The sequence below is a fragment of the Acinonyx jubatus genome, chromosome D1 (assembly GCF_027475565.1).
Source record: "Acinonyx jubatus isolate Ajub_Pintada_27869175 chromosome D1, VMU_Ajub_asm_v1.0, whole genome shotgun sequence".
Classification (NCBI taxonomy): Eukaryota; Metazoa; Chordata; class Mammalia; order Carnivora; family Felidae; genus Acinonyx; species Acinonyx jubatus.
In genome coordinates, this window is record NC_069390.1 from 29,721,480 (window position 1) to 29,735,865 (window position 14,386).

The 14,386-nt window shown below is 36.5% G+C and overlaps 1 protein-coding gene across 4 annotated transcripts in view; it reads left to right on the top strand.

Annotated features, from left to right (window-relative positions):
• Positions 1–14,386, top strand: part of DCDC1 (doublecortin domain containing 1) — a 486,403-nt gene that overhangs the window by 397,989 nt on the left and 74,028 nt on the right. For all 4 annotated transcript variants that reach the window (XM_053203333.1, XM_053203334.1, XM_053203331.1 and 1 more), the window contains 2 exons: positions 6,969–7,150; positions 11,137–11,235. In XM_053203333.1, coding sequence (XP_053059308.1) covers positions 6,969–7,150; positions 11,137–11,235 — 281 coding nt within the window. The remainder of the gene's footprint in view (positions 1–6,968; positions 7,151–11,136; positions 11,236–14,386) is intronic.

The following is a 14,386-nucleotide window of genomic DNA, read 5'->3' on the forward strand; positions in this document are numbered from 1 at the left end:
AGGCAGGGAACTTAAAAAGTTCTTACTCAAGTTAAATATAATCTGTTTTATATGGAGGAGTTCGTACTCACAAACTCATGAACTGTGAGATCATGACCTCAGCTGAAGTCAGACACTTAACCGACTGAGCCACCCATGCACCTCAGGATATCAGTACTCTTAAGATATCTTAAAACCTTATAAAATTATAAAGTTAATGAATTCTTTTTGTTTATTCTGTGACTAAATTCACTGGAATAATTTATCGGAACTCAAGCTATTTTCTTATCCCTTGGGAAAAAAGTTGTAAATTGAGAAGTTGTATTTTTAAACACTTAAAGGTAAGGAGCAATGGATTTTCATATTCAAGGATGAAATTGCTGGAAAAGTGACATTAAAGAGACTTAAGATTTTGGAATGGGCCACTGGATAGTGATTTTTAGATTCCCAAATTATTAAATTAAAATGTAACTATTAGCAGAGCCCATTTTAAACAAAATAGTGAAAAGTAAACATTTTATTAATTTTTTAAGACATTAAAAAGGGGAAGTGTAAGAAGGCCCAAGCCAGGGAATTGAAGAATCCATTAGTTTATTATTAATAACACATAGATGAAGGAGGACCAGTATGATTAAGAAATTTAGATAACTAGTTAAGAGTTGGACTTTCCAAAGAAGCACAGCCTCTCTCTTGTCATGAGAGAGAGGTGAAAGAGAAAAAGCAGAATTATCAGCATAAGAGAGCACCGAGACCCATCTCCTGACAATGCAGTAACAGCATGGAATATTGTGAACACAGAGAAGACCAATAAAGAAATGAATGGGAACATAAGAATTCCAATGGAGAAAATGTTGGGGAGGAAATAGCTCTCCATGCTTATTAGTTAATTATACATGTTTTGTTGTCCTTCGAGATAATATTATGTTTCTTTGGGTTGTGTTCCATGGTGTCTCATATTATAGAGAAGACCCTTGGGCTTACTTCATTTAACTGGAAAGCAAAGGAAGCTGTCTGAAGTCAGCAATTGGTTGGTACTGTGGGGCTACAGTTGCTGTCTGTAGCAATTTAGGAGCTTAGGAACTTTTTTAAACTTTTAGTTTAATTCCAGTTAGTTAACATACAGTGTAATATTAGTGTCAGGTGTACAACATAGTGATTCAGCAATTTCACATATCACCCTGTGTGCATCATGACAAGTGCACTCCTTAATCCCCATCACCTATTACCACCCCCCCCCACCACCCCTCTGCTGACCATCCGTTTGTTTTCTATCATTAAGAGTCTGTCTCTTGATTTCTCTCTCTCTCTCATTTGTTTTGTTTCTTAAATTCCACATATGAATGAAATCATGTGGTATTTGTCTTTCTCTGACTGACTTATTTAGCTTAGCATTATACTCTCTAGCTCCACCCATGTGGTTGCACATGGCAAGATTTCATTATTTTTTATGGGTGAATAATATCCCATTATATATATATATATGTGTGTGTGTGTGTATACATATATCTACATATATGTATATATACATATAGGTATACATATATATGTATACATATATGTATATACACACATGTGTGTACATATATACATATGTATATGTATACATATATGTACATGCATATACACATACATGTATATATATGTATACACACACACACACACACACACACACACCACGTCTTTTTCTTCCCAACATCTTTTTTATCCACTCATCAATCGATGGATACTTGGCCTGCTTCCATATCTTGGCTATTTTAAATAATGCTGCTATAAACATAAGGGTGCATGTATCCCTTGGAACTGTTGGGTTTGGTTTTTTTTTTTTTTTTTTTTTTTTGTACTCTTTGGGTAAATTTACTTCTTCCTTACTGATTTGGATGACTTTTATTTCTTTTTGTTGTCTAATTGCTGTGGCTAGGACTTCCAGTCAATGTGACAGAAATGAGAAGATTATTCTCCCTCATCTCTCCCATTTCATGATCATTTATGTCTAAAACTCGTGTAAATGTTGATTTGCTCTGAATTGCCTAAGATCTTTGTTGTAAAATAATTACAGGTAAGTTCTGAACTTCTTTTTTTTTTTTCACTTTTAGAGAGAGAGTGAGAGAGTGCTCACATGTGTACCTGTGCACACAAGCAAGGGAAGGGCAGAGGGAGGGAGAAAGAGAATTTTAAGCAGGCTCCACACCCAGAAGGGAGCCCATTGAGGGGCACAATCTCATGACCAGCCCTGAGATCATGACCTGAGCCAAAATCAAGAGTTGGACACTCAACCATCTGAGCTACCAGGTGCCCCAGTCCTGAATTTACTTCTTAAAGAAATTATGTAACTTCACTCTCACCATCCCTCACATTAAGTGAAATGTTTATATAATACGAATGCCTCAAATGAAACTACACAATGAGTTTGTCATAACATATTTCTTTTCAGTAACTGTAGTAAGGGAGGACAGCCCCATGTTCCTCCATTGATGATAGATACATATCTTTATATCACCTTATAGTCTGTCCTTTGCTTTTAAATTCCATGGAGATAAAATGCCCTCAATGAAGGTCAGGAATACAGAAGAACTTTATTAATTCAAAGTTTGTTTGTTTAGAGGGGTGATGAGTTAGCCTCATTGTATGCCATCATTATAAACATATTTACTAAACAAAATATTATATTACAATATAATGGAAAAAAGACTAAACTGAAAAGCACTCTACTCATGAGACTTTGAACATTTATTTACACTGTGTTTATCCTAATTAAATGCAATTCATTTTATTTATTCACTCATTTCGCAAATTAGAGCATTATAATAAGATACTGTTTCAGAATATTTAATTTTCACAACCTTCAGATTTTGTTCATAACATTTAAAGCACATTTTTGAACTATGTGTTTGTTCAATATATTTGCAAGATTCTAAATATTTTTCAAGAGAATATAAATTAGTAAATTTTCCTTATTATACAAGCTTTTAAAAACTGGTCTCTTTTCCATAAACTAAAGGCCATGCATTTTGGTCTGTATTATTCTCACATGCCAGCATGTCTCCCCAGCACACCTGGATCTTAGACACTGCTAGGATTCTAAGGCCACATCTGTAGTGATTGTTTGAGCTTTCTGCCTGCCTATCATGACTTCTCCATCCTTTGGGTATTGGTACCCATATCCCCTTTAGGAAACTTCTTCCATTAATAGTTCATGCAGATTATGGTCTCATTGCTTGGGTTCCTCAGAAAGCAGAATCTGAGGCAAATGGCTTATATGCTACTATCTCGTTAGGATGTGCGATCCCAGGAACAAGCAGGGAAGGAAGGAGAGCCAGTAAGTGATGTGCTTTCAAGCTGTCTTTCAATAAGCCATTTAAACAGTGATTTTAGGAGAGTCTCTCCTGCAGGAGAAAAAGGAAAGAATTGATCCATTAACTTCCATCTCATTTGGGTCAAAGGTTTGCCCCAAGTTCACACAGCGAGAATGATGGCTCAAAAATTCAAATTCAGGAAGTCTGACTTCAGAGCCCAAGCTCTTAGCCACTTCATGAGATGCTCTTCTGAATGTTAGTGGTAAGAACTAAGAAGAAAATAGAAGCAAGAATAGGGGATAGAGAATGTTGGTAGTGGGGGGGGGAAGGTGAGGCAGGACAGGGTTTGGAAATTTCTGATTGCCTTGCCTTTATTGAGGTAATATTTGAGTAAAGACCTGACGAACAAACAGCTCCCTAGGGCAAGAACATGCCAAGAAATGCAAAGAGCCTGCAATGGTGTCTTTCAGGAACAATGAGGTAAATATGGCAGCAGTATTTGTGAGGGGGAGAGCAGTGGGAGATAAGGTCAGATGGGGTAGAGATCATGCAGAGCCTCGTAAGCCATTTGAAAATCTTTGACTCTTACTGAGATGGGAGGGTGTGGAACAGAGGAGTTAGAGGGGTGATGTGCTCTGACTTAAGTATAACAGGATCATTATAATAATGGAACAAAAGGGGGATAAGATGGAAGCAAGAATAAGCAGAAGAGTTTTGCAATTTGTAGATAAGAGAAACTAGTGGACCAGCACTGTGGGAGTGGAGGTGTTTAAGAGTAGAACAGTCCTAGATATATTTTGAAAGTAGAAGCAAGTTTTGCTGATGGGTTAAGTTAAAGATAAATAAATAAATAATTAGAAAAGGCCCAATATTGGGAAATTTAGATAGACATTTTAATTAACTCATGGGATAAAGAAGAAATCATGATGAAAAATTAAAAAAGAAATACTGTATTTAAGAACCAAAACAAAATGTGTGAGATGTAGCTGAAGTGTACTTGAAGGAAATGTACAACCTTAAATACTTAAATTGAAAAAGAAGAGAGGCTAAAAATTAATGAGATAAGCTTCCAGTTTGAAAAGTCAGGAATATAATAGCAAAACAAACTCAAAGAATTAGAAGGAAAGACGTAGAAAGTTATAAGAGCAGAAATTGATACGATACATACAAAACAAATCAACAAAGTCAAAAATTTGTGGCTTTGATATACCTGGCCAAACTGATTAAGAAAAAATAGTAAAGGTACATAATATTAGAAATAAAGGAAAGATGTAAATACAGATACTGAGAGATTAAGGAGATAATAAGAGGATAGTATAAGTAACTTTATGCTAATAAATATTATAACTTAGATAAACAGAATGGTCAACGTCCTGCACAGAAGTAACTTAGAATGCAGTCAAGAAGAAACAAAAAGCCTGAATAATCCAATAATTGTGGAAGAAATAGAATCAATAGTTAAAATCTCCCCACCAAGAGAACACCAATACCAAATAGATTTATTGGCAGATAAAAAAGAAGCAACACTGTCTAACTCATTTCATGAGGTTGGGATAAACTTAATACCAAAACTCGACAAAGTTAGTATAAGAAAACTACACATTAATTTCATTTATGAACATACATGCAAAAATCCTAACGTAAATACTAGCAAATTGAATTTAGCAATCTGTAAAAAAGATAAGACACTGTGACCAATTTAGATTGATCCATGAATGCAATATTAGTTTAAAATTTCAAAAAAAATTAGGGATGGCTGGGTGGCTCAGTCAGTTAAGCCTCTGACTTCAGTTCAGGTCATGATCTCCCAGTTTGTGAGTTCAAGTCCTGCGTCAGGCTCTGTGCTGACAGCATGTGAGCGTGGGGCCTGCTCTGTGTCTCTCTCTTCCCTTCCCCCACTCATGCTCTCTTTCTCTCTCAAAAATTAAATATTAAAGAAAAAAATTTTAAATTAATTAATGTAATTAACACAGAGCCGATGAAAGGATAAATAATCATACAAACACATCTCAACAAATGCAGATAAAAAGATTTTTATATGACTCAATGGACATTCACAAAAAAAATCTTACCAAGATGGGATTGATAGGAAGTTATGCAGAGCATTAATATCCCACACAGACTTTTAGAAAACTAAGCAAGCTGATTCATAAATACATATGAAATATTAAAGGGCCAATAGAAGCCAATTTCCAAAGAATAATAACAAGGTGAGGGTAGTTGCCCTGTCAAGTATCAAAACTTATCAAATATAAAGCTGTTGTAATCAAGGCAGTAGAGTCCTGTATAAGGATAGGGAAATCAACAATTGAAGAGAATAGAACACATAGAAACAGATGCACACTTAAATGGAATTGAGGTATTTTACAGGATGGTCATTGCAGATTAATGGGGGATTAATTGCTGCCAGGACAATTATTTATGCAGATAGGGAAAAAAATGAAAGAATTTAGACCTTGCCTAACAACATCATCTCTGATCATCTGTCCCCTTATTTACTCTTCTTCCACAAAAGTTTATTTTTGTGACTAGCCATACCATCCACCCAGTTGCTCAAACTACAAACCTGGGAGCAATCCTTGCCTCTTTTTACCACCCAAATAGCATGTTCTGTTAATCCTTAAGTCTCTTACCTACACTATGCCCTGTCTTTTTACCCATCCTTTACTGCACTAACTCCAACTGAAGCTTCAGATCTGCTACACTGCATTTTTAAGGTAGGTTCTCCTCCTGTGTGGTCCCATCACACCCAGTTCTCTGTTGCGGTTGTACACACACTATTGTAATGGCCAGTTTATTTCTAGGTAAGTTTTTGAGGCCATGCTGGAAATTCCTTGAGGAAGAGTATTCTGTCTTGTGCAGTTTTATTTCCAGTGCCTCCTACTGTGCCTGGAATATAGTAAACCATCAATCAATATTTAGAAAATGCATGAATTAATAAATAAATAAATGAATGAACGATACAAAGTAAGTGAGTTTGGCAACTGAAACATCTGAAATTTGTCTAAGTTCTTTTGTCCTTTCATTCTGGTTTTTGGAGAGCTCCTCAAATATGTTCTTTTTGCCAAATAGATCTAGCTTAAGAGGATACTATCTCAGACTATTGTAAAACCACTCTTCGCACATTCTTCACATCGATTAAAGATACTTCACACACAAGCAAAAAGCATCCAGTTAATTCAGTTTTATCTTTTTAGAATGATGTTTCTCCGAGAAGAACTAAGTCCTCTATGCTGTGACACAACACAGGTTGTACGCACATTTTTAAACTGCTCATCTTAAAATGTTTCCTCTTTAATTAAGTAAAACATCGTTTGGAATTGTCTGAAACATCTTAGGTGGCCAATACATTTTCTGATGAATGAACAAAAAAATTAAAGGTATAAGTTGTGTGTTTAAATTTTTTTTTTAATTTTTTTTCAACGTTTTTTATTTATTTTTGGAACAGAGAGAGACAGAGCATGAATGGGGGAGGGGCAGAGAGAGAGGGAGACACAAAATCGGAAACAGGTTCCAGGCTCTGAGCCATCAGCCCAGAGCCCGACGCGGGGCTCGAACTCACGGACCACGAGATTGTGACCTGGCTGAAGTCGGACGCCTAACCGACTGCGCCACCCAGGCGCCCCTAAATTTTTTTTATATCTAGAAATGACTCTTCTTACTTATTATCACATTCTTTGTCATTTTTTTCTGAAGGAGTTTGATTGGCCAATAGAAGGATTGCTGATTCCAAACAGTCCTCCCATGAAGAAATCCATCTGTAAGACCCCAGGGCCACCTGTCCCTGTGAGGCTGAGAGTTTTGCGGAATGGAGACAAGAATAAAAACAGAGCCATTGTTCTAATCAGTCCAGATGTCTCACCTGGACGGAAAATTATGTAAGAACAACTTATTCATACTTCTTGTTTCTAATTTCTACAAATTTTTGTCTTCATTGTGTATGCTTTTCTGGGAGAATTCTGTGTTTGCTTGTTTGTTTATTTATAAAAAGCAATCTGGGTCGTATCTTTTTATTATTTCATATACATTTATAAATATTTAACTTTTACAGACATTAATTTTTAAAGCAGTTTTAAAAAATATTTGTGTGTGTGAGAGAGAGAGAAAGAGAGAGAGAATGAGTGGGGGAGGGGCAGAGAGAGAAGGGAACAGAGGATCTGAGGCTGACCCTGCGCTGGACAACAAAGAGCCCATGAGGGGCTTGAACTCATGAAGTGTGAGATCATGACTTGAGCTGAAGTCAGATGCTCAACCAACTGAGCCATACAGGCGCCCCATGTTTATTTTTAAAAAGGGTTCTCATGTTGATATTTGGAGATGAAAATAGAGACCAAGAATTAGTTAAAATTTGTTGGGAATTTAACCCTACTGATTTAGGCTAAGCACAGGAGAAAAGAATCAGAAATGAGTAATTCTGATCAAAAAAAGTTGTAGAATCAATGTCCATTTTGAATTAGCACTTTTGTTTTATTAATATATCTCAAAATAACTGAGTTCATAAATGGCTTCTTAAACAGAATTGTGTAATTCCTTTTTAAATTATTATTGTACATTATTATTTACATTAAGATTTCTGGCATATTTAACATACAAATATAGTTCTCAAAATATAGCTTCATATAATTTATATCTCTGCCTTAGAATACCATTTTAAAAGCTTATCATCCTAGAAAAACATTGATCTGCAATTTAGCTTATGTTAAAAGATTGGAATAAAATCTCATACAGCCAATATTTCTCCAACATTGCAGAAAAATCACCTGCTGTATTTTCATTATGTTTTATGACAAAAGAAATCTCAGACCAGTGCAAAGCTGCGATGTAAAGAATGAGTTAAATACATTGTTTCTCATATTATTAGCAGTGATTTTACCTCTTGACCTTTCTTTTGAGATGTTTAGAATATTTGAGGCTGCTGATAATCATTTAATATTACTTCCTTCACATTGATTAAATATACTTCATACACCGCTGAACAATGAGTAACATTCAGTTCGGCTGTCCACTGAACTGCCTGTAAAGATGATAAAGTAAAAAATTAATCTTCAAAGTAAAGTCAAGCCTGAAATTGAAATCTTTGACGCATACACTTCATAATTAGCTCATTCAGCTAGATGTAAAATGTGAGGGTAATGCCCTTAAAGTAGTATATGACTTTTTTTAAACATCCAAAGTTAACAAATAATTTTTGTCCCTTCCTGCATTTATCTTTCTACACTATATCCTTCAGTGTGGCTCAAAACTATATACAGATTTTATCTTTTCACATTAATGTTTTAAAATGCGTAGTTCAATCAGGTAATCCAAACATAATTTGAGAGATTTGTTAATGTGGACTATTCCAGTGAAAGTATATGAAGCCCTCTGTTATATTCATGGAACAGCGTGCCCTAATTAATCAAGTATTCACTCTGTTCACTGCATAAATTAATTATTCCCAAATAATTAAAATACACTGGCATACACTTGACACTAACACTCTGCTAAACACACATTAATTTTTCTTGGTCGACTCAGAAAGTTTTCTACAGGATCCTCAATAGCCTTGTTTGCCCTCAGAGCTGTATGTAAGTACTGGTTAACAAAAGGTTCAAATGGAAAGAGTTTGGGCTAACCTTAAGGGGCAGATGCATTGCCCAGCTCCAGAGGGCACTTTTCACATTGTATTCTATATAAATGGCAACCCAGAGTTGTGCAAAGTAGAAGTCCTGCTGTGCTACTTTTAATATATCCAAGCTAAATATTTTTTCTTTCAGAAGAAATAAATGCTAGTGACATATAGGGGTTCATTACTTGCATTCACTTGAAAGGAAAGATAGTTGGGCTGTTTAGTGTCTATACACAAAATCAAGCTAGCATGATGAATACAGATTCCTTTTAACCAAATCCTATCCTAGTAGCGTGCTGTCCTTTAGTTACTTAATAAATCATTCTAGACAGTTTTGAGAGGAATTTGTTGTTGCTAGTTCCTTCATTTACAAAGCCAAAGGAAGGTCAAATATCATTTGTTTATTACTGAGTCCATCATTATTCTTGATGAGTAACAAGATCTTGTCAATTCATCTTGAATAGTGGCTGTCAAACTCATATAAATTAAAACCATTATGATTTCAAGGTGAATTTCATCTCAGAATAGTAAGTTAAACAAGGAAAATTTTATAGTGTTTTTTTAAGGAATCGTAAGAAGAAAGGCTCAAGGTGAAGCTATGTAACAAACTTTATATTTTTAATTTTTTTTATATTTTATGTATTTTTGGTAGACAGAGAGAGACAGAGCACAAGTGGGGGAGGGGCAGAGAGAGAAGGAGACACAGAATCCAAAGCAGGCTCCAGGCTCCAAGCTGTCAGCACAGAGCCCGACGCCGGGCTCGAACTCACAAACTGCAAGATCGTGACCTGAGCCAAAGTCAGTCGCTCGACCGACTGAGCCACCCAGGCACCCCTATAAACTTTATATTTTTAGATAATTTTAATGAGTACATTGTTAGTAAGTTATGATCCCTGGACTCATTCAAGCACCTTCATACAGTGTTTAAGGGTCTTTATGATTTGTTCCTGTGTATTATTTTTCTAGCTCTGTCTGTTATCAACACTCTCTCCAATTCCCACTCTTAAATCCCTGCCACTCCCTAACACCTTCCATCTGCTTTAAAATTGTAAAGGTCTTCTGGGAATGAGTTTGGATTTCATTTCTAGATGTTGACCCTAACTTGACACTTCCCTTCCCACCCCTTAATTAGTTGTAGCTTGTTTCTCTACATTCTCCATTGCTTTGATCACCGTGGGCTTCTCCCCAACATAGCTCCTACCACTCTGTGTTGTGGTTATCTGCTTATGTTTCTACCCATGAGACAGAGAACAGGGACAATGTGTTCTTCATCCATATATGTGCTTTCTGCTATGGTCGGGTCATGGGACAGTGTGTTCTTGTCAATCAAATATTAAGCCATTTTATTCACCACATGATACAAGGCCCACAATAGGCCCTAAATTAGTGCTTATTGAATTCATTCATTTATTCATTCAGTCATCTATCTTTTTATTTATTGTTAATTATATTTGATTACCATTTTTTGTGAATGAATGAATAACCATATTTGACCATATTTCTTTCATTTAATATTATATAGAGATTCTAAAACTATACCAGATAGTTTTCTAACTTAAAAATTTGAATAGTTATATATTAACAATTAAGCATTTTTTTTCTACGATCATTATTATTCGCTTTCCAGTTTAAAAATTTTTAGGTTTGGATTGATAACATAAATAACATATGAATAAATATGTAAGTATGAACAATATAGAAATAAAACATCATAGTCAAATGAATATACTCTGTACATTTTATTTAAAATTGATAAATTCACATCTCAGAATGTTCAGCATTATTAGAAGAGGATTAAAATACTGAAAATTCATTTTCTTACATAAATTGCTCATAGTATAAATTTTTATGAAGCTTAATACTTAATTGCAATAGATTTTTTTAAGTTTATTAATTCTGAGAGAGAGAAAGAGCAAGTGTGAGGTGGGGGAGGGACAGAGAGAGAGAGAGAGAGGGAGAGAGAGAATCCCAAGCAAGCTCCTCACTGACAGTGCCTAGCTTGATGCAGGGCTCAATCTCACCAACTGTGACATTATGACCTGAGCCAAGATCAAAAGTTGGATGCTTACTGACTGAGCCACCCAGGTGGCCCTTTAATTGCAATAGTTTTTGAAATCCCATTTTTTAAGAAGGCATATGATTTTAGGACAAATTATGATAAATTAAAACCTAATGATCTTTTCACATATTTAAAGATGAAATGTAATTGACAATGTATACTGACATATCAGTCAAATCTTGGATCATTTGTTTCAGAAATGTTGACACTGAAAGGAAAAAGAATGTGAAAAACTACAATACTAAATATCCTGTAACAGAAATAATCCAGACTGAATTTCACCAACTTTTGGAGAGGTAAATACTTACTATCCTAAATGCAAACGTATTTTCCATTCCAATGCCTAAATAGTTACGTAGAACACATAACACAAAATACATATGTTATCTGTGTAAGAAAGCTCTTGTTAACATAATGATTCTGGAGTCTTTAATCTGTGAGATATATAAACTATGTGAGTTTATGATACTAGTGTTAGTTAATAAATTTTTGCTCCAAATTTCAAGGTCTGGCAATTTCCTTCCCCTAGCTTCTCAACTACCAATTCTGTAAATATAAATTAGTCCCACTTAAAAAAAAAATCACAATTGTACAGCACTTTTCTTTGGTTTCTATTTGTTTGAATTGAGGTTAGTCGTTATCTACTTTAAAACAGTTTGTAATTGTCATCAATCCATATCATATTTGTGAAATGCATTGTAACTTTTCTTTTGATGAATGCTTTCCTACCAAAACAAGAGTTACTCCATAGAATTCCATAACTGTTTAAAGGCAGAACACCAGGTATACACATTTTTAAAAATATGTCTTTTTTTTTAGTTTATTTATTTATTTTGAGAGAGAGAGAACACATGTGTGCACTGGGGATAGGCAGAGATAGGGGAGAGAGAGAATCCCAAGCAGGTTCTGCACTGACAGTGCCGAGTGTGGGGCTAAACTCACGAACTGTGAGATCACAACCTGAGCCAAAATCAAGAGTTGGATGCTTAACTGACTGAGCCAAACAGGCGCCCCCAAAATATGTCTTGTTGAATATGAGGGGGAGGTCTTACAGAATGCAAGGAAGATTATGTTGTTTTTTTTCTTTAATAATTCACTACAGATAGTTTTGATGATCGCTTCTTGTTGGTGGTAGTTCTTCCATCTCTAAGTCCTTCCATCTCAAAGGCAGATCTGGTAGTATGACAATCTACTAAATCTACTAAACATAGATTGTTTTTGTTGATACTTAAAGTTGCAGGTAACATGGAGTACTGAAAAGACTACTGGGTTGAGAGTCAAGGGGATTGATTTTAACCCCAGGTTTGCCAGTAACTAACTGGAAAACTTCATCAAAGTACTCCCCTTCTCGGAGTCCCATTTTCCTCCTTGTTAGACAGGATTGGTTGAAGAGCTAAAAGGAAAGCATTAAAGAATTTGATTCTTTTCAGTATCTGTTATGTTCACGTCATGTACATCAACCGCCATTAGATATTCTGGTGGAAATTAAAAAAAGGGAAGGGAAAGAAATTCCTTGCTCTCAGAAAACTCCTAACTTGTTGGGAAGACAGTTTGCTTAGTGAAACAGTCAAAAAAACCACACGGGGCAGCATTTAATTGTGCAGAAGTGGAAATGATCAAGGGATCATTTTATACATGACCAGGAAGGGGAAAGAACCTGGGAGGGGCAGCTCTTTGGGGAAGGCCACATGGAGAGGAGAGAAAAAGAGAAAGATACAAAAATATGGAGATAAGAAGCAAGAAGATAAAGAAAAGAAGAAAGCATGTATCCATAGCTTCTGTGGGTTTTGTTACTGTTTTGAAATAACTGGAAGGGTGTGGTGGGGCTCCTGGGATGGGCGTCCAGGCGAGCTATTGGAGGAAGTCTCCACTATTGCAGATCTGTAGCCATCTGCAGACCCTGGAGACACAGTTGCTCCCTCCCACCCCTGCCCTCCTCTCCCAGGGCATCCTGTGTTGTAGTGAAATACAGCCCTCATGGAGCCAGCTCCACTTACTGCTCCTCTCTCGACTCAGTCCTGAGAAAGCACAGAGATAAGACTCTGCTTTTCCGGACTCCCTGTAAATCTGAATAGGCCATGTGGTTGCCAGTCCTAACTCCTGGTGTGTAAGTCAGAGGACCTTGGTTCTAGGACCTTTGCCTCCACATGACAGAGAAACCCTGGGCCACTTGCGAGCATCCAGACTCAGTCTCCCCATTCTTTAGATCTAGTGTGTCATTATTCTATGATGATGGCCTCTCAGGAGGCCGTACAATGTTGTGAACGACTCAGATGTAGGTCAGAATTTCAGCTCTCCTCCTTGCTAGCTATGCAACCTTGGGCCAGGCAGTTCACCTTCAGGCTCAGTTTCCTCATCAGTGAAATGGGCCTCTCAGAAATGGTGTAAGAATTAGGTGAGAGTAGACATGAAATGCTTTCAGTGCTTGATCCATTTGAATAATGTGTTGCTGACATTTTATGTGCCAGGTGCTTTACCGATATCCACACATTTAATCTGTAAAACATCACTGTGAGATGAGTACTGCCATATCTGTCTTTTACTGATGGGGCAAATGAGGCTCAGAGAAATTAAGTGACTTCTTTGAAGTTAACATAGCCACTATAGGAGGGCTGGGATTTGAACCCAGGCAATGTGACTCCAGAGTCCACACTCCTTATTAGGCACTTAACAGCCAATTCTTTTCTTCCCTCTCCATTTATGTAGGCTGGCATGTGACTTAGAGGAATTAAATACAGAGGAAACAGCTTATCCCAGTCCTCTCTAACCCACCTACGTGGGCCAATTAAATTCAGCACTATTAAAACCAGGGTTTCAAAAAAGGAAGGGAGATTTACCAACCACCCATCCCTTCTATTCTCCCACTCATTGTCCTAAAACAGGATATTACCATAGTCCAAATGTTCTCCAGGAAAATGTGAGTGGGATCAGATACGATAATGGTAACTCTTCTTAGGTTATGCTATAACTGCCTGGACCCACAAAGATATCCATTTAGGGAAAGTAGAAGAAATCGGGTCGAGTCTTTGGGCAGCAAAGAAAGAATCAGACACATCTTGTGGCTGGGGGCTCAATCTTCCTACAGTTCTCTCCCACTCCCTCCCCAGCAACTCCTGTAGATGAGAAATGTGGCCAAGCCCGTCCATCAGCTTCCGTAGCTGTGACACGAGGTGTATTTCCTTCCAAGACCTCTCAGAGAAATGGAGTGCCTAATTATCTGCTCAATTGCTTTATCCCATCTGAGATATAAAATTGAGAAATATTCTTCATACAGCTCAGCCTTCCTGATGAGCACAAAGTCACTTCTAATTCACTTACTATAGATAGTGCATTCTAATATCAAATATATGTAGCAAGAATCTTTTATACTTAATTGTCGCAAAGGCAGGATCACCTCAACAGTTTTCTCAATAGCCGCATCATATTCCTTAAACTCTCCCTCCTCTT